The sequence below is a fragment of the Eptatretus burgeri genome, chromosome 14 (genome assembly GCF_056783735.1).
Source record: "Eptatretus burgeri isolate ZD-2024b chromosome 14, Ebu_testis_v1, whole genome shotgun sequence".
In the NCBI taxonomy this organism is placed as follows: domain Eukaryota; kingdom Metazoa; phylum Chordata; class Myxini; order Myxiniformes; family Myxinidae; genus Eptatretus; species Eptatretus burgeri.
This window is the reverse complement of record NC_140974.1, coordinates 74564286-74589285: the sequence shown is the minus strand read 5'-3', so window position 1 is coordinate 74589285 and position 25000 is coordinate 74564286. Positions and strand designations below refer to the sequence as shown.

General features: G+C 46.3%; 1 protein-coding gene across 7 annotated transcripts in view; it reads right to left on the bottom strand.

Moving 5' to 3' along the window:
- Window positions 1–25000, bottom strand: part of INTS10 (integrator complex subunit 10) — a 114617-nt gene that overhangs the window by 4033 nt on the left and 85584 nt on the right. For 4 of the 7 annotated variants that reach the window (XM_085855641.1, XM_085855646.1, XM_085855647.1 and 1 more), the window contains 6 exons: window positions 4087–4230; window positions 3730–3856; window positions 2020–2099; window positions 1555–1717; window positions 1287–1380; window positions 1–1085 (listed from right to left, as the gene is read on the bottom strand). The exon at window positions 1–1085 is cut by the window's left edge. In XM_085855641.1, coding sequence (XP_085711767.1) covers window positions 896–1085; window positions 1287–1380; window positions 1555–1717; window positions 2020–2099; window positions 3730–3856; window positions 4087–4230 — 798 coding nt within the window. In that variant the 3' untranslated portion in view covers window positions 1–895. The remainder of the gene's footprint in view (window positions 1086–1286; window positions 1381–1554; window positions 1718–2019; window positions 2100–3729; window positions 3857–4086; window positions 4231–25000) is intronic. The other 3 variants (XM_085855642.1, XM_085855643.1, XM_085855644.1) reach the window with 3 other exon arrangements.

The window sequence follows — 25000 nt, the reverse complement described above, 5'->3', positions numbered from 1 at the left end:
AAAGCATTCGATTCAGTGAATCGGGATGTCCTCTGGAGGATTCTTGGCCTTCATGGGGTTTCACCAAAACTGATCGATCTGATGTCTGAACTCTACTCTGGTACTGAGAGTGCTGTGAGATGTGGTGGTTCCATCTCTGACTTATTTCCAGTTGTTACTGGAGTTCGTCAGGGGTGTGTACTGGCCCCCACACTTTTCAGCACTTGTATGGACTGGATTCTAGGGAGGATGTCGGAGAGATCAAGCTGCGGTGCATCGTTTGGGAATGTCAAGATCTCTGACCTTGATTTCGCAGATGATGCAGTCATCTTTGCGGAGACTTTAGATATCCTTTTGGGGGCCCTCGAGGTGCTGAATGAGAAGTCGGAGTTGCTGGGATTACGGGTTGATTGGGTCAAAACTAAGATCCAAGCTTTCAATGACATCTTGGATGCTGCTGTCCTGTCTGTGTCTGTTTGTGGTGAGGATGTTCAGGTCGAGGAGAGATTTACTTACCTTGGCAGTGATATTCGTGTCTCTGCTGGCTGTGAGTCAGAGGTCAACAGACTTCTGGGTCGAGCCTGGGGAGTCATGGATTCACTGGATAATGGTGTGTGGTGCTGCCGGTACCTGTGTGGGAGGACGAAAGTCTGAGTCTTCAGGTCCTTGGTGCTTCCACTTCCAGTCTTGCTCTGTGGATGGGAGACTTGGACTCTGACCAAGGATCTGAGACGGAAGCTTTATTCCTTTGGTATAAGGTCTCTTCGGAGAATCCTTGGCTGTCGCTGGTCAGACTTTGTGTCCAATGAGCGGTTGCTGAGAGAGACTCAAATGAGATTTTTACCTGCATAGTCCGTGAGCGTCAGCTGTGGCTGTATGGGCATGTGGCTCGTTTTCCTGATGCTGATCCTGCTCATCAGATTCTCTCAGCAAGGGAGCCTCGTGAGTGGAGGAGGCCAATGGGCCGACCACGTGCCTCGTGTTTGCAGCAGGTTGATCGGCATCTCAAGGAGATGGGGATGGCCAGACAGAGGCCCCTGGAGTACCGGCGGAAAGTGGACGCAGTGACGTGCTGCTCTGGCGCATGCTCCCATACCTGACCTGACCTGACAAAGGGCATAAATGTGAAAAATTGACGAAACTCCCTGAAATTCGAACTTGTTCTGTAACTTATCATAATGAAGCCATGTTCCAAGTTTCAGTTGAATATGTTAAAAAAAAGTTAGGGAAAAATAAGTGTGGAAAACCACAGGAGGGACAGACAGACAGACAGACAGACAGAGATGAAGAGGTGTTGAGAGTTATACTTGACAAGTAGTCCTTGGTTTGGCAGTAACTCAAGGTTGACGCGGCCACCTTCAGGCATGCGCAGAAAGGCAAACTCCTCCAACATGTCGATATCTGAAGTATGTTCAAGTGAACAAATGCATGCTTGGCAACCATTAAGATAACCAATATACAGTATACCATCTTATTCTTCATGTACACTTCCACCAAATTCAATGTTCCACTGTGATCATTACAGATCGAATCGTAACCACCATCCCTCCATCCCAACATTCTCAGTGTGGATACTGGTTACATAATTGAAGAAGTTTTCGTATTGGAAGCTGCCCTGTTGGCAGATGTGCTGTACAGCGCGAAGGAAGAGCGCATCACCCCTTGGCCAATCGTACTGTAGCAGTACAATCACATGACCCAGTGCCAAGTCTGATCGACCATCAGCAAACGCTCGCACCTGTGAAGAACAAAAATTAAAACACCACCAAGTGCATAGCAAATGCACATGGAAAAAAACAGCTTTCCATTCACCTACACAATTTATTCCTCCTTGCATCTTCCTACTTATGCTTTTCACCATTTTTACATAATCACAAAACATCAAACATGAATATTCCACAAAATTACCATGCATTCTCAACACAATGCCCTTCACCCATCTATTAACCTTCTACGTCTCCAACTGGACAATAACCATCAAATCTTCCAGCATGCCAGTTTCATGGAACACTTTCCCTTTCCTGGTTATTCCACACTCACCTTGAGACAAGCCAACAACAGGTGCAGTCCATAATGAAGCAAAGCACCATCAGTGCAGGGTAAGAGCATGAGCTTTTGGCCTAGCAGATAAAGAAAGGGAAAGGAGAAAGGAAGTTATAACAAGTAATTTATTAAAATCTTAGAAAATAATAAAAAGCAAAAGACAAACTTTTGTCATCTTCTGAGAGCTGCCATAGCACTGTCACATGTGGACGGCATACCGGCGTTGCTTCAAATCCACTAAATCTCTGAAAAGACCTCTTCACAATTCTTTTTCTCACACCTTTACCTCTCCTGTCCAAAATCCTGCCTTCGATTCATGTAAAATTTATGGTGAGGCAATAGCTAATAACTGCCCAAAGTATGTAGGAAGGTTGTTCAAAATAGTCTAAGAACATCTACCTGTATAAATCACATTGTGTATATGTCTGTCACCCTTCATAGGACGATTTGAGTAGGGGTTTTAAGGCCAATCTTTTAACACGACTGTGTGTTCACTACAGTCTACTTTTGAGGATTAAAAAAAAAAAAAAACTCGAAAACCATTTTCCATAAAAAAATATTAATTACATCTCTTCTGTTGGAATTGTAGACAGTGACTAGCAAATCGAGCTCAAAGGCTTTAAAATCACAATAAATACAAGGCATAGGGAGGTGAAATTCACTGCACGTGATGTGTAACGGGCGCAGAGTAAAACGTGTGCTCATTTACATCCGTGGGATGTCTAATAAATAAGTAAGATGCGAGCACACCTGATGCTAAGCCGAAGCTTCAGAATTTGGAACGCTCACGAGGCTGCACCGTTGAAACGAATCGTCCCAGAAGATAAAGAAAATAGGGTCACATTTGTGTATGAAGCCTTTTAAAATAATGCTTTTTCTTGCTATGAAACATCATATCTCCCGGTCTCCTTGAATATTACAAATAAAAAAATAACTCCAACTGGTCATTTTTGACAGGCTTTTATACTAGTGGTATTACAGTATATAACTATGACGGTTATGAACCACTGGGGAAAACGAAGCACCGACACAGAATAAATTTGGGTTACAACATTAGGACATGGTCTACATGTTATATTGTGGAGGCTGTGCTGATCACGTGACTGGAAGTGTGTCAAAATGCTGGTCACGCAAATTCCTTCCAAAATATTCTTCGAGACATACCAGTCAGAATGCTACCAAATTTGGGTTACATACAACATTAAGCCAGGGCCCAGATAAGCCACAGGTGCAGTGGTCATATTTTTCCTTTTAAATCACTAGTCTGGTTCTTAATTTATTCGGTGGCGACAAGGCACATTTCATTTGCATTTGGTAAATTAGTGAGGGGAATTTTTGAGCCTTGTGGCTACATCATCAACTTCCCTGTTTGAGCCGGATGGTTTGGCATGGCCAAGCCACTGATGCAGATAAGCCCCACAGCATGGAGATCATAGACTTGCAGGGAAATTTGATTGGGGTTCATAACCAAAAGGCTTGCTTTTTATACAGGCTAAAAGCAAATACTAGCAAATGTGCCACCACCTTCATGTCATTTACATGAAAACTGTATGATCCTTTTCGCAATGCCAAAAAAAAACACAAAAAAAGAGTTTTCATCAGCTACTTCACCCCATTGGTAATCAAAATTAGGACCAGACTGCTCAGAGGTGAGCACACCACCAACTAAGCTGTTCTAGTGGTGGCAGTGGTGATGTTCGTACATACAGCTGTGGAGAAGCTGACCTTTCCGGGACTTAGACTGCACTTTCACGGCTTCCTCTCGAGGCTTCAAAGAATCTGTTCCTGCAAGCGACAGTAAGCTTACAAGCTCTAAGATGTGCTCGCATGCCACCTATAGGAGGGCAGAGGGAAAGCAATAGATGGTCACAAAGTTGGATGGAGAAAAATCAATCTTACCAAGCGATGAAGGATTGGTCAAATTCAACTCGGATGCAATATTAGGAAAAGTAGCATGACACATTACTGATTTTAAAAAAAAACCTAAGAAGCCAACTTTATAATTCTGTGCAAGAGTCTCAATTCTCCAATGCACCACACAAAGTGAAATGATGATTATAATACCGTATGTTCCCCCAAGGCATATTGACATGCAGCCATCTGCACCAGAACACGCCGTGCCTCACCAACTCCCGATCCAGATCCAGCATTAGCCGCTAGCGGTGTGGCCTGTTGCTGCAGAAACTGCAGTGCACGCAAGGGTTGAGCCTGCAAGCACAGGTTTACCACGTACTCACCTCGGGTACTCACGAGTAATCCGTCATGTCCAAGGTCACTATGCAAATACTGAACAAGACTACCTGTCATAAGTCACAACCAGTTCCTGGTCTGTATAATAAAAATTATACATATTGGAGAGAATATATTGTAACAATGGACTGTTGAAAGGATCGAGAACAATCTTTTACACGTATCATACAAGATTAGTTGTTTTTTATATTCACGTTTTCTTCTTATCCTCTAAACACTTTTTACTGTATCTTATCAAACATCAAATAAATGTGACAAAATGGACAATGTGCTGGGAAGAAAAACATTTATATAGCACTTGTGAATTGGAGGGTAGGAGGAGGAAGTTAGTTGGTTTGGAGAAGAAGAAGAAAAAAACAGAAGAAAGGGAAGGGGAACATCAAATCAAGATGATTGTAGTGAAGGGACAATTTGACACGGGTGTAATGTCACAAATAAAAGGATAACTTTTACCTCCGCCACTTCAGGTGGACAGAGATCGTTTTCAACCCAATCTGTCTGTCTTTCTGTGAGTAGAACATCCGAAAAAGTGATGGACAGATTCAGATGGAGCTTGATGGGAAGGTTGGATGTGTGACAAGGATGAATCGATTCAATTTTGGTGAAGATCCAGATACGGACCTGGCCTATCAGTAGGATACAAAACAAACTGTTCAGACTGGTGGAGGTAGGTGCTCTACCGAGTGCCGTTCTGGTTTGTTTGTTTGTTTGTCTGTGAGAAAGATATTTCAAAACGTTGTGGATGGATTTGGATGAAATCTGGTGGACAGGTTGGGTGTGTGACAAGGACTAATTAATTTGATTTTGGTGAAGATCTGGATCCAGGTATTGATAATAGAATTTTAAAGCAATTCTTCCCAGTTCGGAGATGGTGCCAAAAACAATGTATAGCATGATATCTCAAAACTAGGTGGATGAGTTGGTTAGGTGACCAGAACAAGCCAATTAGATTTTGGTTAAGGTCCAGATGCAGATCCAGCCCATCAGTGGGACACAAAATATAAACCATTCAGCTTTGAGGAGGTATGCGCTCTGGGAAACAGCAAAGAATGCTGCAAGACGCCGAATGACACTTCAAAATGATCAGTTCTTCAGCACGTCGGAAGAGATGAGGAAGACTGAGCGACCAGAAAGCAAATATTATCACTCAAAATGTCTCAATCGTTTCTGTGCTGTTAAAAGACAATTAGCAGTTGACAAACAACTGTCTGGACCACCCTGCAAGGTGACTCGTTCGAGTAGTGATCATCCTTCTACCAACAAGAGAGAAGTTCTTGGACAGGAATGCCTTTTTTGTGAAATGAAGAGGAAGTCACAGAAAATTGAACCCCTGAGACAATGTCTAACAGAAGGGTGCCGGTCAATTGTCCATGCTGCAAAGAAAGTGCGATTCCAGGATCCTTGGAGAAGATCTGATGATGAAGGAGGCAAAGTACCACAACCCTTGTCGGTGAGATTATGTAAGGCAGGATGAGGATGAGGAAGAACAAACATCCAATCAGAAGAAGCATGGTGAAGCTTTCCAAACATTGTCACTCTTAATTGACAATGAACTCATCAAGAAGAAGAAACCCATGTTGGTGACCGTTCTTTTAAACTTGTACAAAGAAGAGTTTCTTGCTCTTGGAGGAAACCCAGGATGACATTAACAAGTCCTCTATAGAAGGTCTCATGTCTAAGGTGAAGGATCGATTTAAAGACATCCTCATAGACAAACACGCAAATGAATCTGGAAATGTTGTCTTCCTCTCCTCATTGACAAGACTTCTTATAGACAAGACTTAGACAAAACTTATACAGAGATTCTTATAATGTCCTCATCAAATGTCCCGTCACCCACTTCGGTTCACACTTTTAAGGAGAACACCCCCAACATCCCCCATCTGACGCTCCTGTTCTTCCGTACCCTCATCGATGGAATGCAACCACGATTGGCACATGCCAGGGATGCAACTGAGAGAAAAGCAGTGGCCAGTGCATCAGATGCTGTGTTCAAATGTACCAGAGGAGCAGTTCATCCTTGGAAGCATCAATCACTTGGGTTAGGGCTGGGAACATTGACCGGATCAAAATCATTGCTGACCATCCTGAACCACCTTAGCCATTGTATCAGTTATGATGAAGTGAAGCGGCTTGAGACTAAGATCGCAGACATATGCTCTGATTGTGAACACGAAACCCCTGCTGGCCTTAATCTGTGCAGTGACTTAGGAACAGGTAAGACATAGCATAGTGACTTAATAACTGGAAGGACGGAAAGGATTAGTATTGTTGTGGTTACCAAATTCGCAAACCACCATTCAGGTCCCTTAGGTGAGATATCTCGGTAAGTATATGTGTAGTTAGGCCCAAACCCGTTGTCTAGTGGGAATAAATGTTATTCATGCGTGCTGCGACTCTTCAGGATAGCCGTTTTTCTATCTAGCCGATAGGTCCGAGCCCGCCTTCCAAGTGGCCAGCACCACCGCACTCCCTCCACCAACCTCCACTGAACGGCAAAGGCTGGCCAACTTCATCGGCTGGCCGTGTTTTGCTTCAAGGCAGAGGCCGGCCAACTTCATCGGCAGCTGTTGTTTTGCTGCAAGGCCTGTGCCATCGGCTGGCCGTGTTTTGCTGCAAGGCCTGTGCCGGCCCACTTCATCTGCCGGCTGGCTGTTTGCTTCAAGGCCTGTGCCGGCCAGTTCATCTGCCGGCTGTGTTTGCCTGCAGCGGCCTTCTTCTGCGGGCTGTGTTTGCCTGCTGCCTTTGCCATGCCATGCCCACTGCCCATGTTCACCAGCCCCGTTCAATTTTTGCTTTCCCCCCCCCCCCCCCGGTTCATTGCCATGTGCGCCAGGATCGCAAAAGCAACAGTTTGCAAGCTGCAAGAACTGCCCTGTTGGCAGCTACAACACGGGCCTGCACTGGCGGCCCGTGCACCGTGTTTGTGTTCATCCATCCATTCGTGTGCTCATTGCGTGTGCCACTTAAGCTGGCACAGAGACTGCGTTGTGCAGCCCATGCACCGTTGTGGTTCACTGCGTTCAGTTCAAAAGGGAAGGCCTTGGACTGCGTGTGAGCAGCCAGCCACGTTCCCTGTCACCTGCATTGTTTTGAGCCAGAGACTGCATGCGAGCAGCCTGGCTCCCTGCTAACTGCTTTTCTTTTGCAGAGTTCAGTGATCCTGGGCCATGGTTTAGTGTAAAATTTGTAAGCTAAGGTTAAGATGTACTGTACATATGAGTGCGCCCCCGGCATGTATGTCTTAGCGCCAGCAATTTTATTTAAGTCGTCCGTGTGAGTGAGTTTGTTTAGATAGTTACGCAGCCCTCAGGTTATTTATTTTGGGGACACGAATACCATGAATGTCGCACTCAGGGATCCGTAGGTAAAATGTACTAGGGGAAAACTACACATGATAGCACACGAAAATTTGACGACTCGGGACGAGTCTGTAAAAAGGGGAGAGGGTAGTGTTGTGGTTACCAAATTCGCAAACCACCATTCAGGTCCCTTAGGTGAGATATCTCCGTAAGTATATGTGTAGTTAGGCCCAAACCCGTTGTCTAGTGGGAATAAATGTTATTCATGCGTGCTGCGACTCTTCAGGATAGCCGTTTTTCTTTTACTATCTTTATTTTGGACCAACCGCCATTGTTACCACCACCAACCACAACATCAACCACCCACCGCGGCGCCGCTTCACGTCACACCTCGCAACCGTCGCATCGCCACCGTTCTTGCGCCGCTTGTGGGTACCGGTGTTGGACTCGTGCAGGGCGCGCGCCGAACAGCGTGTACAAAACCACGGATTTTCAGCTCCAAAAACGGATCAAAAACGACACACGCCCACTTTTGTTCCGTCCAATCGGTGAGCGAGGGGCGATTTGGCCCCGCCTCCAGGGCGTTGGAGGGCGATCGCTATATGCAAATTTATGGATCAAAAAGCATTCACGCCCACTTTTTCTCGGGCCAATGGGGAGCGAGGTGAAAGGTCGAAGGCAGGGGGTCAAAGATGAGAGAGCGAAGCCACGGGGCTTATATAAGCGACCGCGTTCGTCAGTCAAAGAGAGTTAAGACTTCGCAGTCGGTGGAGTTGGGAAGAAGAAGCAAGAAGGAGTTGGTCGTCGTCGTGTGCGTTGGAGTCGGAGCGAAGGGGACGGAGCTGTGGAGAGGCGGCGAGGGCAGACGAGGGGGTGCTCGCGTCGTGCCGGGAGCTGCACACCAGGGAGGCCGACGGCGCGACCTGGTCGAGGTGGAGACGCTCGTCGCGGGACTCGAGGCAGAGTAGAAATCCTCCTTTCCCCCGAGCATCAGCAACCCCCTCCTGTTTCCCCCCGCGCTGAGATAGTGCGACCAAGGGGGCCCCTTTCCCACCCCCTACCAGACACTGTCCGCGAGGCCCGCGGAGTTGAGGCACCATCGCCGCTCCGCGTCTCATCACCAGACGGGTAGGCCCGACCCGGTCTCGGCCTCAGGCCCGCCTCATCCTTGAGGGTGTTCTTTTTCTTTGCTTTGAGTGTGTGTGTTGTCGGCGCCGTCTGTGAAGTAAAATTGTATAAGTGTTGCCGTGTGCTCGCGTAGTCGGTATTAGCTCTGCATTGTGTTTCTTTTCCTTCTATGTGCTTTTGGTGGAATTGCATTGTGTTTCTCTTCTTTTCTATGTGCTTTTGGTGGAATTGTATATGTGCGCTTTCCGTTCATCGCGAATAAATGTGCTTTGTGTTGAACTGTTTCCCGCTTCGCTTCGTCATTTCTTTCATTGAATCCTCATCTTGCTTCACGTAAAGGGTTGGTAGTGGGCTGAATACGCCCGATAATTAATCGAACCGTCGAGGCCGACGATAACACCGCTCGGTTATCCCGATAGTACGGAACGGGTCGCTTAAGTGGCCCGTGTCCGAAGTCGACCTGCGGCGAGGTGCGATCGCCCGGTCTACCCTCCGTGTGGGTACTTAGGTAGGTCGAATTTGGCGAGCAACCCTATCCCACGCGGGGGCTGATTGGCTCGATCGCGGTGAGACTGAAAGGTCCACCCGTGACTGGTTCCCGGCGTTAGTCCGAGAGGGTCACGACTGGATTGTCCGTCCGGTGGGCGACGTGCCGCGATTCGAGTTACGTGGCCGTCCGCACGCCGGCGGGCGCGAATCCGCAACAGTATCATTCTAGACTATGGATCTGGCAACCACCGGATATAAATTGATGTCTCAAAACTAGCTGCAATTCTTGAGGAGAAACAACCCGGGATCACTGAAGCACTAATAGGCTTTCATGCCCTGATGGGTTGTGACTTCACATCATGCTTCTTCAGAAAAGAAAAGGCGAGGCCCTTCCAGCTGCTGGAGGCAGAACCAGATCATGTCATGGCATTGCGATCTCTCACGACAGAGGAAGTGGACATTCCAGGTGTCACCTCCTTTGCTCGCTGTATGGATTCCAAACATCCAACATCAATGAACCAATATGCAAAGCTTTTGTGTGCATGAGTAGTAGTACTCGGAAGGAACCGCTGGTCAGAATAAAGCAGATAAACTGCGCTTCTCTTCCACCATGCACCAAGACACTTGACAGTCAAATCAAAAGAGTGCAGTATGTGGCAAGAATGTGGAAGAGGGCTGATCAGACTGATCCCACTGGTGAGATGAGTCCCACAGACTATGGATGGAAGTAGACTCAAAACTGCTTGTAACCAGATTGGTACCCAGGAAGTTCACTCCCAGAGTCCCTCACACGCGCATCAACTGTTGATGGAGACAGTATGGGAGCTGCGTCCACAGATGATGAGTCGGAGAATGTATGGAATTATGACAGTGATGAGAATGATGAAGATATGTAAAACACAGCAGAACAAAATTGTTAGAATAGTGGCATTTTCTTCTGAGGAAAGAAAATGACTGTATAAATGCCTCTCTTGTGTCGTATATGGTAGTGTTGGTTGGGGGATTCTCAACCCCATTGTTCATCGACTTGGTATTATTAAAATGCCTGTTTAATATCAAATAAACATGCATCATTTGCTTTTTTCATTTCGCATCATTCTTCATATATACTACTACATGATCAACTATGCACTATTCAACAATGAAACTTTTACAATTGGAATCATTGACCATGAAAGCATGAGTATAGACACTATATTTGTGACGATACCATGTACTATTATGCAGATATTGACGAAGATAGGATTTTCAGTAATGGGGTCAATAATCCAGTGATTTGGGGTACAAAGCCACGGCCCAGAACCGGCAGCAATTCATTTTTATGATGTTGGGGGAGTGCCCCATAAAAGTTGTGGCGCTTTTTACATAAATAAACCTTCTGGGCTCCCACTCTAATATATCTACATGATGAATAACTTTATATTGTTGTAGATTTCCGCCCACCGGCGTGCGAACGACGCGTCTAACCAATAGCGGTCGCTTCGCCCACCGAACGGACAATCCAGTCGCGGCTTTCCGGATCAATGCCGGAAACCAGCCACGGGTGTGTTTTTAACCGCACCACAACCTTATCCGCACTCCACCCGCACGCTACAGGGTCCGATCGCAAAATCTTCGATTTACCTAATTATTCGCGCGGGTAGGTTACCGAGAGATTGTACCTCAACGGGACCGCTTGGAAAGGAGCCGCTTAAGCAGCTCGCTTCCTTTTGGGATAACTGAGCGGGGTATTATCGCGCAGTCCCGTTGGACCCGATCACTTTACCGGCTATTTAAAAACCAACTATATTCCGAGTGCAAGATGGGGCAGTTCAATGAGGGAATAGACGCAACGAACAGATTTACATTCACACAAGGACATTTATTATAATAAAGCACGTATGCAATTAAACAAGGCAAAACACGTATGCAATTATGCAAGCAACAAAAGCACGACAAAAGAACTACGACCGTCTATACGAAATGCAATGCAAACATTTACAGCACACAAAGCACTTAATTTCCTACTTATTCAACAGGCCCACGGACACACGTACGCACACACACACCCAAGAAATGGTGGCAGAGGCCTTTAATAACGGGCTCCAGCTCGGAGGACAGGTGAGCTGTAACCCAGAACCTATCTCGAACCTCTCCACCTCGTGTGGTCTTCAAGTTGTTCGGACCCGGGCTCCAGCGAGAGCGAGCTGGATCCAATCGCGGTGAGCCGCGATCCCGCCCGAGCTCCCGCGCTTCTCAACACGTGCTGGTGAGACGAGGCGCCGATGCGTCGCTTCCCCGAGGATCCAAGAAGAAGAAGAAGAAGAAGAAGAAGAAGAAGAAGAAGAAGAAGAAGAAGAAGAAGAAGAAGAAGAAGAAGAAGAAGAAGAAGAAGAAGAAGAAGAAGAAGAAGAAGAAGAAGAAGAAGAAGAAGAAGAAGAAGAAGAAGAAGAAGAAGAAGAAGAAGAAGAAGAAGAAGAAGAAGAAGAAGAAGAAGAAGAAGAAGAAGAAGAAGAAGAAGAAGAAGAAGAAGAAGAAGAAGAAGAAGAAGAAGAAGAAGAAGAAGAAGAAGAAGAAGAAGAAGAAGAAGAAGAAGAAGAAGAAGAAGAAGAAGAAGAAGAAGAAGAAGAAGAAGAAGAAGAAGAAGAAGAAGAAGAAGAAGAAGAAGAAGAAGAAGAAGAAGAAGAAGAAGAAGAAGAAGAAGAAGAAGAAGAAGAAGAAGAAGAAGAAGAAGAAGAAGAAGAAGAAGAAGAAGAAGAAGAAGAAGAAGAAGAAGAAGAAGAAGAAGAAGAAGAAGAAGAAGAAGAAGAAGAAGAAGAAGAAGAAGAAGAAGAAGAAGAAGAAGAAGAAGAAGAAGAAGAAGAAGAAGAAGAAGAAGAAGAAGAAGAAGAAGAAGAAGAAGAAGAAGAAGAAGAAGAAGAAGAAGAAGAAGAAGAAGAAGAAGAAGAAGAAGAAGAAGAAGAAGAAGAAGAAGAAGAAGAAGAAGAAGAAGAAGAAGAAGAAGAAGAAGAAGAAGAAGAAGAAGAAGAAGAAGAAGAAGAAGAAGAAGAAGAAGAAGAAGAAGAAGAAGAAGAAGAAGAAGAAGAAGAAGAAGAAGAAGAAGAAGAAGAAGAAGAAGAAGAAGAAGAAGAAGAAGAAGAAGAAGAAGAAGAAGAAGAAGAAGAAGAAGAAGAAGAAGAAGAAGAAGAAGAAGAAGAAGAAGAAGAAGAAGAAGAAGAAGAAGAAGAAGAAGAAGAAGAAGAAGAAGAAGAAGAAGAAGAAGAAGAAGAAGAAGAAGAAGAAGAAGAAGAAGAAGAAGAAGAAGAAGAAGAAGAAGAAGAAGAAGAAGAAGAAGAAGAAGAAGAAGAAGAAGAAGAAGAAGAAGAAGAAGAAGAAGAAGAAGAAGAAGAAGAAGAAGAAGAAGAAGAAGAAGAAGAAGAAGAAGAAGAAGAAGAAGAAGAAGAAGAAGAAGAAGAAGAAGAAGAAGAAGAAGAAGAAGAAGAAGAAGAAGAAGAAGAAGAAGAAGAAGAAGAAGAAGAAGAAGAAGAAGAAGAAGAAGAAGAAGAAGAAGAAGAAGAAGAAGAAGAAGAAGAAGAAGAAGAAGAAGAAGAAGAAGAAGAAGAAGAAGAAGAAGAAGAAGAAGAAGAAGAAGAAGAAGAAGAAGAAGAAGAAGAAGAAGAAGAAGAAGAAGAAGAAGAAGAAGAAGAAGAAGAAGAAGAAGAAGAAGAAGAAGAAGAAGAAGAAGAAGAAGAAGAAGAAGAAGAAGAAGAAGAAGAAGAAGAAGAAGAAGAAGAAGAAGAAGAAGAAGAAGAAGAAGAAGAAGAAGAAGAAGAAGAAGAAGAAGAAGAAGAAGAAGAAGAAGAAGAAGAAGAACCACCATTCGCAGCTCGATCCGAGCAACCGGCTCAACTTCCTTCCAAAACAAAGCAGCCCGAAGCAAAAAGCTCTCCCGAGCCAAATAGAAGCCGAAGCTCACTGAACCACCAAAGCAAAAAGCCTCCAAAAAGCCTCCTCCCGAGCCAGGCCAAAGCCGAAGCTCACTGAGCCAGCCGAAGCAAAAAGCTTCCAAAGGCCTCAACCCTAACGCAAGCCAAGCAGGACCCGACGATCTGCTGAACGACTCCCCTCAACTCCCTTCTCTAACTCCGCCCACGAACAAAAGAAAAGATCTCCTCTTATCCTTCTCCCGCCCTTCCCCCACTCCCGGCGTGACTCATGACTCATGCCCTCGTGCTCCATCCCCCGCTCAGCCACGGGTGGGAGGGAGTTGTTGACATCATGAGTCACGGGACGGCAGGGTGGTTCTTCCTCTTCGCAGAAGAAGGGGAGGAATGTCTCCATTGTTCGTTCCCCAACTACAAAATCGATCCGCAGCGCATCTAATCGATTTCTGAACATTTAAACAATGGAAGGTGAGCTATCTTGGGAACAAGCACTTATCGACATAGCTGACTATAGGAACCTGTATCAAATGGCAATCACATTCCTGTGCAATCGAATTCCAAAATTCGTAACAATATCTAGGTTTGCCTTACATTGAATAGCTTTATATCATGATATTGAATGACTCTTTCATATTCTGGTTTATTTTATACTGAGTTATATATATATTTTTTTATTGTTCTCTGTCACAATAACCAAGCTTGGGAAAGCAGAGGAGAAATCGTTCCCTGACTGTTGTTATCTGCACACAAACAGCTACAGTATGTGCATCATACAGCGACTTCTCCCCTTGGAATTAGAAAGATGTTTTTACTGTTTTCCTATTGTATGAAACTTGTGAAATCATCCCTCCCCCCCCCCCCCCCTCTGAAGGATAGATCATGGATAGTTTCTCATCATGTTTTTCTCAACCGTCCCATTGTCCCATTACTTGCTTAAGAGTATATAAGGGATATTCTGCCAGGCATTGAGTTTGAGGGATTCATCAACTGCATTCTGTACTTGTATTCTCTGTTTACCTCCCATACACATGAATAAAGGTTTCAAACTCTGAACCTGAAGGAATTTTCTTCGACAGTAAGTTCCACACAAGTACACATTGAGGGCACATGATACCCCTTGGTAAGGCCGTCTGCAGGTAAGGTATCATGTGGAGTGGAGAAACCCTGCCAGGGTTCTTCTTCCTCTTTCGGCTTGCTCCCGTACGGGGTCGCCACAGCAGATCAACCGTCTCCATTTCGCTCTATCCTCCACATATTCCATTGACACTCCAACCACCCGCATGTCCGCCCTCACCGCATCCATAAACCTCTTCTTTGGCCTTCCTCTTCTCCTCCTGCCTGGCGGCTCCATCTTCAACATCCTTCTCCCGATATACTCCGCTTCCCTCCTGTGCACATGTCCAAACCATCTCAATCTCGCCTCTCTCACTTTGTCTCCAAACCGTCCTACCTGCGCTGTCCCTCTAATATACTCATTTCTTATCCTGTCCATCCTCGTCACTCCCAACGAGAATCGCAGCATCTTTAACTCTGCCACCTCCAGCTCCGCTTCCTGTCTATTTGTTAGCGCCACCTCCTCCAAACCATACAACATAGCTGGTCTCACTACCGTCTTATATAGTTTTCCCTTCACTCTTGCAGCTACCCTTCTGTCACAAATCACTCCTGCAACTCTTCTCCACCCACTCCATCCTGCCTGCACTCTCTTTTTCACTTCTCTCCCACACTCTCCGTTACTTTGGACAGTTGATCCCAAGTATTTAAACCAATCCACCTTCCCCACCTCAACTCCTTGCAACCGCACCATACCACCACCCTCCCTCTCATTTACACACATGTACTCCGTCTTACTCCTACTGACTATCATTCCCCTTCTCTCCAGTGCGTACCTCCACCTCTCGAGGCTCGCTTCAGCCTGCTCCCTACTCTCCCTACAGATCATGATGTCATCCGCAAAAATCATAGTCCATCGAGACTCCAGTCTGATCTCGTACGTCAACCTGTCCATCACCATTGCAAACAGGAAAGGGCATCACCATTGCAAACAGCCAACCCTGCCAGGGTTGGCTGTACCAATTTGCATTCATGGTTGCTTAGCAACCCACCGAAGGGCGGAGTTATCTGTGCCCAGCGGCCTCAGGACTGGACGTTAAGGAGGGACCCGAGTGCTTCTCCTCGTGGCTAGCCTTGAACCCCAGATCCGTAACAATATCTTCCACCAGGCACATTGTAACCGAGCTGTATGTACATACTGTACAGTACTGTACACAAAAATACATCTTCTACCAGGGATGTTGCAACCAAGTTGTGTGGCTTGTTCCACCATTCCGCTATGAAGACACTTTGCACGTGGTACAAGCTTGAGAGCCTCATTGGTATGCATTGCTGTCTACGCTATCGCTGATGATTCGCCAATAAGTGATGAAACCGGTCCGGTAGCTGAGGGGAGTGTATAACATTGGGATTGTCGTATGTGTACTGTGTGTGAACGTCTTTATAGTTGTTGAGGAACTCTGGGAAGAGTTGGAAACAGCATTTAGCACTTACCTTGCGTAAGACTTCTTGGGTTGCTTTATGCAGCTACTTTGGCTCAAGGAGCATGGGAGGCTCAATCATATATATATATATATATATATATATATATATATATATATATATATATATATATATATATATATATATATATATATATATATATATATATATATATATATATATATATATATATCATTCTACCATCTATCTCTCGTCTACTATGGACGCATAAGAGCAATCAACGCGAGCAAGCCAAACCAACTGTTTTTTTTTCAGAGCAAAACCCAAGAGCGAACCAAACTGACCTGCACCTCATATTTTTCCTCTTACACTATGCTGCATGTCTACCTGGTGTTGGTGCAGTGGTTAGGGCAGCGGCTTGGGACCCAAAAGGTCCTGAGTTCAAGCGCCGTTGGGCCACTGAATTAATATACACCAGGGGGTTGACTCAGCCTGTCATCCTTCCAAGGTCGGCGAAATGAGTACCAGTGAGTGGGCCCGGTGTATGCCCCGGTTAGAATAGGTGTACCATGCACATACTGTAGAATAGGTGTGTTGTATGAGGCGACGAGGGTTGCGTCAGGAAGGGCATCCGGCGTAAAAACCTATGCCAAATCATTATGCGGACAATAAAACGGATTTCCACACCGGATCGGTCGAGGCCCGGGTTACCAACGACTGCCACCGGCACCGTTGGTCAGCAGGGTACCAGTGGAAATTGTGCTACTGCTGGGCGAAGGAGACGGGGAAGGTGGGTCCAGAGGCAGTGGGAGAGGGGGAAGGATAGAAGTGTGGAGGTGAGAGTTGGAACTCTGAATGTTGGGACGATGACTAGCAAAGGGCGAGAGTTGGCTGATATGATGGAGAGAAGAAAGGTGGACATACTGTGTGTACAAGAGACCAAGTGGATGGGGAGTAAGGCTCGGAGCATTGGAGGTGGTTTCAAACCTGTTCTACCATGGTGTCGATGGGAGGAGAAATGGTGTCGAGGTAATCCTGAAGGAGGATTATGTCAAGAGGGTATTTGGAGGTGAGGAGAGTGTCTGACCGAGTGATGAGTGTGAAGTTGGAAATTGAAGGGGTGATGATGAATGTCATCAGTGCATATGCCCCGCATATGGGGTGTGAGATGGAGTATAAAGAAGATTTCTGGAGTGAGTTAGATGAAGTGGTGGAGAGTGTATCCAAGGATGAAAGAGTGGTGATTGGAGCAGATTTCAATGACATGTTGGGGAAGGGAATAAAGAGGATGAGGAGGTGATGGGTCGGTACGGTCTCAACGAGAGGAATGTGGAAGGGCAAATGGTGGTAGATTTTTGCAAAAAGAATGGAAATGGCAGTGATAAATATGTATTTCAAGAAGAAGGAGGAACACAGGGTGACATACAAGAGTGGAGGAAAGTGCACACAGGTGGATTACATCTTAAGCAGGAGATGCAACCTGAAAGAGATTAGAGACTGTAAGGTGGTGGCAGGGGAGAGTGTAGCTCAACAGCATCGATTGGTGGTCTGTAGGATGATTTTGGAGGTGAGGTTGAGGAAGAGAGTGAGGGCTGAACCAAGGACCAGATGGTGGAAGCTGAATGAGGAAGACTGTTGTGTGGAATTTAAGGAGGAGGTGAGACAGGTGTTGGATGGTGGGAAAGAGGGGTGGGATGATTGGGCAACTACAGCAGAAGTGGTGAGGGAGATAGCTGGGAAGGTACTTGGTGTGACATCTGGATAGAGGAAGGAAGATAAGGAGACTTGGTGGTGCAACGAGGAAGTACAGGAAAGTATAAGGAAGAAGTGGTTGGCGAAAAAGAAGTGGGATAGCCAGAGAGATGAAGAAAGTAGGCAGGAGTACAAGGAGTGGCGGCGCAAGGCAAAGAGAGAGGTGGCAAAGGCCAAGGAAAAGGCACATGGTGAGCTGTATGAGAAGTTGGATACAAAAGAAGGGGAAAAGGATTTGTACCGATTGGCCAGACAGAGGGACCGAGCTGGGAAGGATGTGCGCAGGTTAGGGTGATGAAGGACGCAAATGGGAATGTGCTGACAAGTGAGGAGAGTGTGTTGAGAAGGTGGATGGAGTACTTTGAGGAGCTGATGAATGAAGAAAATGAGAGAGAGAGAAGGTTGGAAGAAGTGGAGATAGTGAATCAGGAAGTGGGGTGGATCAGTAAGGATGAAGTGAGGACTGCTATGAAGAGGATGAAAAGTGGAAAGGCGGTTGGCCCAGATTATATACCAGTGGAGGCATGGAAGTGCTTCGGAGAGATGGCAGTGGGGTTGTTAACCAGATTGTTAAATAAAGTCATGGAAAGTGAGAGGATGCCGGAGGAGTGGAGATTAAGTGTACTGGTAGCGATTTTCAAGAACAAGCGTGATGTGCAGAGCTGTGGTAATTACAGAGGGATAAAGTTGTTAAGCCACATCATGAAGTTGTGGGAAAGAGTAGTGGAAGATAGGTTGAGAGGAGAGGTGAGGATTTGTGAGCAGCAATATAGGTTTATGCCAGGAAAGAGCACCATTGATGCGATGTTTGCTTTGAGAATGTTGATGGAGAAGTATAGGGAAGGCCAGAAGGAGTTACATTGTGTATTTGTGGATTTAGAGAAAGCTTATGATAGGGTGCCAAGAGAGGAGTTGTGGTATTGTATGAGGAAGTCAGGAGTGGTAGAGAAGTATGCGAGGATGGTGCCATTCCTCGCGAATTGTAAATAAATGCTTTGTATAGAAATGTTCCCAGCTCGTGCTCGTATTTTCCTTCATTGGTCCAGCATGGTCTGTATCCTAGCCAAGCCGGGACGTTATCCCCCAACGATCTGTTTTTCTTACCAGTACGTCCTTTGGCACTTACGATCGGCTGCATCTGATCCGGTTTGAACAAGGCGTACCGAGGGCGTGTCCCCCAGTAATTAAGTCATGTGACCATTAGCTAACCGGTATTCATTAGACGGAGAACCCCATGTCACATGGTTGAGTTATTGGCCTTCACAGTCGATTAGCGACTCGACGTGTTACGGAGTTATCCGTGTGTAACGGCCTGCGATTCCGGAGAGTCTGGTGGGAACCCAAGGGAGCTTCCCACCCCCTCATGGTCTTCTTGCCCCCAACCCAGGGTCCACCACAATGTATATATATATATATATATATATATATATATATATATATATATATATATATATATATATATATATATATATATATATATATATATATATATATCAAAATTTGGAAACATGAGTGTGACTCGCACTCCGCTGATCCCCATTGGACAACAGTCCACACCAAAGCATCACCTCAAACATATATATTGTTGCGGGCCGGGGACCCAGTGGCGAGAAGGACCACGAGGTGGGGGAGGTTACGTCGTCTCCCACCAGACTCCCCTGAATTGTAGGCTGTCGCTCCGGCTAACTCCATGAGGCAACGGGTCGCTTACCCAACCGTGGATGCCAATACCTCCACCACGTAGCGTAGGGTTTTTTTTGTCGTGAACCAATTTACCTAATTAACCACGCGGTGTCGTCGACTGGGGAACCACGCCCTCGGCATGTCTTGCTCGAACCGGGTCACTCTACCTACTGCGGTAGAGTTCCAACTACTGACTACCAACTCTGGTTTGGGTGCAGTTGAGCGGAACTGCCAAAGCCGTGCCGGCTGGGATGTGCAGATTAACGGGGACAAAGACCCGGTGAAAACTCAGATCCGAACCATGCTGGACCAATGAGAAAGGACGGAAACGAACTGGGAACATTTCTACAATTGTTTTATTCATAGCAAGAAGGACACAGAGCAAGATTATCGCGGATATACGGGAGATTTACAATGATCGAAAACACTTATGCAGTTGGACTCAGCAGACGGCGCCACACACACACACAGACAAAAATAAAACCCAGCTGAATTTCAAGGAACCTCGCAGCCATGGAGAGAGACGAGCTGGGGTCGCAGCTTGGCTGGGTACATGAACGTTGGAAGGAGGGGGTGCTCCGTGGTGCAGCACCTGCCAATGGTCATGCAGCTCGGCCCGCAGTCACACGGGTGGGGCTCGTGTCCATGGAGGAACTCTAGCGGAGCAGAGCGGAGTCCCAGGGCGGGGATCAGGGTCGTGGACAGGACCCAACGAGAGACCCGGTCGAGGACGGGTGTCTTCAGTCGTTATCGGAATCGACCAGACGGATCGCTCCACCAACGAAGAACGACCATGCACCACCACCCACAGAATCGTGAAAGAACTCTCAGTTTGTCAATCCTTCTCGTACACCGAACTCAAGACTCCAGCAAAACTCCAACGAACGCCCCAGCGAATGCTGAACTGAACTGAGCCTTTTGACTGAACTCCAACGAACGCACGTCTCAGAGGGTCCCTTCGTTGTTGATCGACCTCCCTCAGCGGGGCGGGCCCTTGGTCAAAACTGACATCACTGTCCGCCCTGATTGGACAGTGCCTCCATGGGTCCGCCCCTTCTGGGCAGGGTTTTGGCCATGCTGGGAGCCCGCCCCCTCCACGCGTGACTGCACTCGTCAAAAAAAAAGGTACCTCACAAAGATTTCGCCTCGGAAAGCGAGAAAAAGGTACTGTGGTTCAAATAACAGGGGAAATAAAGATTTATTACCCCAACTAAAAAAAACATCGCAATGCACCCCTTTGATTTCCCACTAAACACAAGGAGGGGTTCTGTCTACACATATACTTAACGGCATAACTAACTTTGGGTCAGCTGGATGTTTGAATGCATATGATTCCTAGAACCGTAACAATATATTGTTACGAATTTTGAATTCGATTGCACACAACATACAGGTTCCCTTAGTCAGCGATGTCGATAAGTGCTTGTTCCCTAGATAGCTCACCTTCCATTGTTTAAATGTTCAGAAATCGATTAGATGCGCTGCGGATCGAAACAATGGAGACGTCCCACCCCCTCTTCTGCGAAGAGGAAGAACCCTGCCGTCCCATGATTCATGATGTGAACAACTCCCTCCCACCCGTGGTTGAGCGGGGGATGGAACACGAGGGCATGAGTCACGCCGGGCACGGGGGAGGGGGGGGGCGGAGAAGGATAAGGACGAGATCCTTTCTTTGTTCTTGATGAGTAAGCTTTTTGCTTCGGCAGAGAGTAGTCGTTCAGCAGACCTTCGGGTCCTGTTTGGCTGGGTTAGGGTTGAGGCCTTCGGAAGCTTTTTGCTTCGGCTGGCTCAGTGAGCTTCGGCTGCGGCCTGGCTCGGGAGGAGGCTTTTTGCTTTGGTGGTTCAGTGGGCCTTCAGCTTCTACTTGGCTCGGTAGACTTCTTGGAGAGCTGCTTTGTTTTGGAAGAAAGTCGAGCCAGTTGCTCAGCTCGAGCTGCGAATGGTGGCTTCTTCTTCTTTTTGGTCCGTGGAGCTCTTTGTTCTCCATTTGGTTCCCGGCTTGGTGCGACTCATTGACCTCTTCTTGGAGGTGGTTCCTTGGGGGAAGCGGCGCATCGACGGGAAGGATCGGCGCATCGACGGGAAGGATCGGCACCTCGTCAACCAGCACGTGTGGAGAAGCGCGGGAGGATTCGCGGAAGCTCGGGAGGGATCGCGGCTCACCGCAATTGGATCCAGCTCGCTCTCGCTGGAGCCCGGGTCCGAACAACTTGAAGACCACACGAGGGAGAGGTTCGAGATAGGCTCTGGGTTTCAGCTCACCTGTCCTCCGAGCTGGAGCTCGTTATTAAAGGCCTCAGCCACAATTTCTTGGGTGTGTGTATGTGCGTACGTGTGTCCGTGGGCCTGTCTAATAAGTAGGAAATTGCTAAGTGCTTCGTGTGCTGTAAATGTTTGCATCGCATTTCGTAAAGTCGGTATAGTTCTGCTCTTACGTGCTTCCCTAGTTCCCCATTATTATTAATAAATACACCAATTGTTAAATGTTTTCAGCTCGTCGCGTCGATTCTTTCATTGACTGAGCATTCCATGTGTTGGTAGTTACAAAGCCTTTGGTTTGCCGTAAAAGGGGGACATTTGGACCGACGGTTCTCGGCGATTAAGCCGCTTGGAATCGCGTACAGGACAGGCTCGCCTCGGCGGTTTGTTCCGTACGAGTTCCGTGGAGGGTGGAATACCCCGGTAGTTGGATCACGTGGGTATTTAGGTACATTGAAGATTGGCAATTGACCCAACCCCACGTGATCTGCCCATTGGCGTATTTCGGTTCTTGTACAAGGACCCGTCGCTCGGACTTATCCGGGCGGCGTTCTATATTCCGGGCGATCGGTCGGGCCGACTCGACTTGCGGCTCCGTTCAGAGCAGTCGGTTTGCAGCTGACACCCGGCCCGTAACAATATATATATATATATATATATATATATATATATATATATATATATATATATATATATATATATATATATATATATATATATATACAGATATACACAACAAGGAAATCCATCACAGGTGGAGGCCATTCAGCCCATCATGCCTGCGTGAACACCACACCAACCCATCTACACAAGATCCAAGGAAGAAAATGCAAAAAAAAGTTTTTAATTAATGAAATAATTCTCTTTTTTTTTGTTTTTTTTTTGTGGATTTTGTATTTTATTTTATTTTTTTCCTTTTCTTCCCCTCAGGGGAGGGGGAATGGGTTTGGTTAAAAACACACAACATCAACCACACAACACCCCTTGACGAAACCCCCACCAACAGCACTCTACACAATCACCCATCAATGGTCAAACTACCAAAAAGTCTCATTAACATCCTCCTACCCCTCTATCTCTATAACTTCCAGGTACCCATCTAATTATAATTTAAACTAATCTCCTGTTTCTGCTGCCACTACCTTTCCAGGGAGACCATTCCATGCATTAACTACTCTCTGAGTAAAAGTCCCCTCCCTTACTCCTGTCTTCACCCTCCTCTTCTTTTCTCTCAGGCTATGGCCCCTGGTTCTATCACTGTCTACTCTGTTGAATAATTCATCTTCACTTATTTCATCTCTACCTTTGGTTATCTTAAAGATCACTGTCACATCTCCTCGTAACCACCTTCTTTCTGGTGTATAAATCCCTGTCTCCTTCACCCGCTCCTCAGAGCTCAGTCAAGCTCGGCCTGGAATCTATCTTGTAGCCCTATGCTGAACCTTCTCCACGGCATCTATGTCCTTCCGGAACTGTGGTGAACAAAACTGCACACAATATTCGAGATGTGGCCCTCACTAAATTCCTGTACAATGTTCACACCACCTCTTGATTTATAAATGATCCCCCTCCGAATACAACCTAAAACCCTATTTGCTCCACCTGTAACTGCCTGGCACTGTGCTGCCTGTTTACCTCCCGTATCCATTACCACCCCCAGATCCTTCTCCTGTGTGACACGCTCCAAAATTACCCCTTACATCATGTAATCTCTATTTTCATTGTTCTTTCCCATCCCCAACACCTTACACTTGCTCAGGTTAAACAGCATCTGCCAATCTTTTACCCAATCTATACAAGTATCAACACTTTCCTGAATCTCATCACCACGAATGAAGAGTAATGGTCCGAGTACTGATCTCCGAGGTACCCCACAACTTACATCATCCCAGCAAGACATCCTCCCACTCACAGCCACTCTTTGCTTCCTATCACTAAGCCAGTTTACAATCCAATTAGCTTCCTGACCAGCCACTCCACAAGCCCTCACTTTTGCAAAATCCTCCGATGTGGTACCTTATCAAATGCCTTCTTAAAGTCTAGATATACTATGTCCACTGCCTTTCCACTTCCACCCAATCAGACACTGCTTCAGAGAACTCCAAAAGATTTGTTAAACAGGAACGACCTTTGCTAAACCCATGCTGACGACCTTTAATTAGTTTGTATTTATTTAAATGGTTCCTCATCTGGTCCTTAATTAATATCTCCAACACCTTCCCCACAACTGAAGTCAAATTAACAGGTCTATAGTTTCCCAATTCTTCTCTGGATCCTTTCTCAAATAATGGTGTTACATTTGCAACTCTTCAATCCTCCGGTACCTGTCCTGACTCCAGTGAGATATTGAAAATATCCGTCAGCATCTCGCTTACCTGCTCAGCCACCTCCATCAATACTCTCGGGTGTATATTATCTAGACCCGGAGCCTTATCTTCTCTTAGATTTCCGAGCTGTTCCTTTACTTCCTCCACTCCAACCTGGATCTTCTGTAAAAAGCCCTTCCTCACCAACATGATAGATACTCTCAGCTATTGGCAATTCTCCTGACTGTTCTTGTGCAAAAGTTGAAGCAAAATACCTGTTTAATAAGCCTGCCATCTCACTTTCATCACTAACCACTCTCCTGGTGCTATTGCACAATGGACCCACACTAGTCCTCACCTGGTCTTTTCCCCTGATATACTTAAAGAAAGCCTTGTTATTATGTTTAATATTCTTAGCCATGTCCTTCTCATACTCTCTTTTGGCTTGCCGAGTTATTTTCTTAACTTGACTCTGTTTACTTCGATGATGATATAAATCTAACTCCAGTCCTGTTATTTTAAACCTAATAAATGCCTTTGGTGTAAAGGAAAGGACCTCTTTGGTGTAAAGACTGACTGCTCTGGACGCTGGTGCTCAAGCAGATGGTGGCGAACCCTATCAAGAATTATCCGAGCAAAGATCTTGCCCGGCACTGAGAGCAGCGTCACCACTCGGTAGTTGTTGCAGTCTTGGCGATCACCCTTCCCTTTCCAAAGGGGGACAACAAGGCCCCTCTTCCAGTCAGTTAGGATGATGCCTGTGTTCCAAGCAGAGCACAGAACTGCATGCAACAACACGAGTACAGCATTTCCACCAGCCTTGAAAACTTCAGTATGGATGTCACAGATCCCAGGAGCTTTACCCCATTTCAAGTGGTTTACCGCAGCCTGTGTTTCCACACATGAAGGTGGACCGCAGTTGATTGGAGGGTCAGCAATTGGGACAGTAACACCCCTGACATCCAACTCTACAGCTGGTGGATCAGGCTGTTACAGCCGCTCAAAGTAACCGGCCCAGCGGGCCTTCACTTCAGACTCCTCTGTCAAGAGCCTCCCACCCTCTGCTCTAAATGCAGTACTCCGAGGGACGGGCTTGGACGAACGCTATGCGCGAATTCCCCTGTAAGCAGGATGAGAATCACTTGACCACAGGTGATGCTCTACCCCCTCACAGATTCCTCGCACATAAGCCTCCTTGTCCACCCTTAGTGCACGTACAGTTTTACGCCTCAGCTCCCTGAACAGCTGGCTCTGCCATTCAGCCTGGCCCTGCGACTCTGGTCAATGGTATCCAGTGTCCCTTGAGAGACAAAATTCTCGCCATAAGGTGAGATCCAAGAAAGCTACCGGCAACATCAAGGATGGTGGTCTTGAGGGTACTTGGCTCACAAGGCTCACGATGGCTCACAAG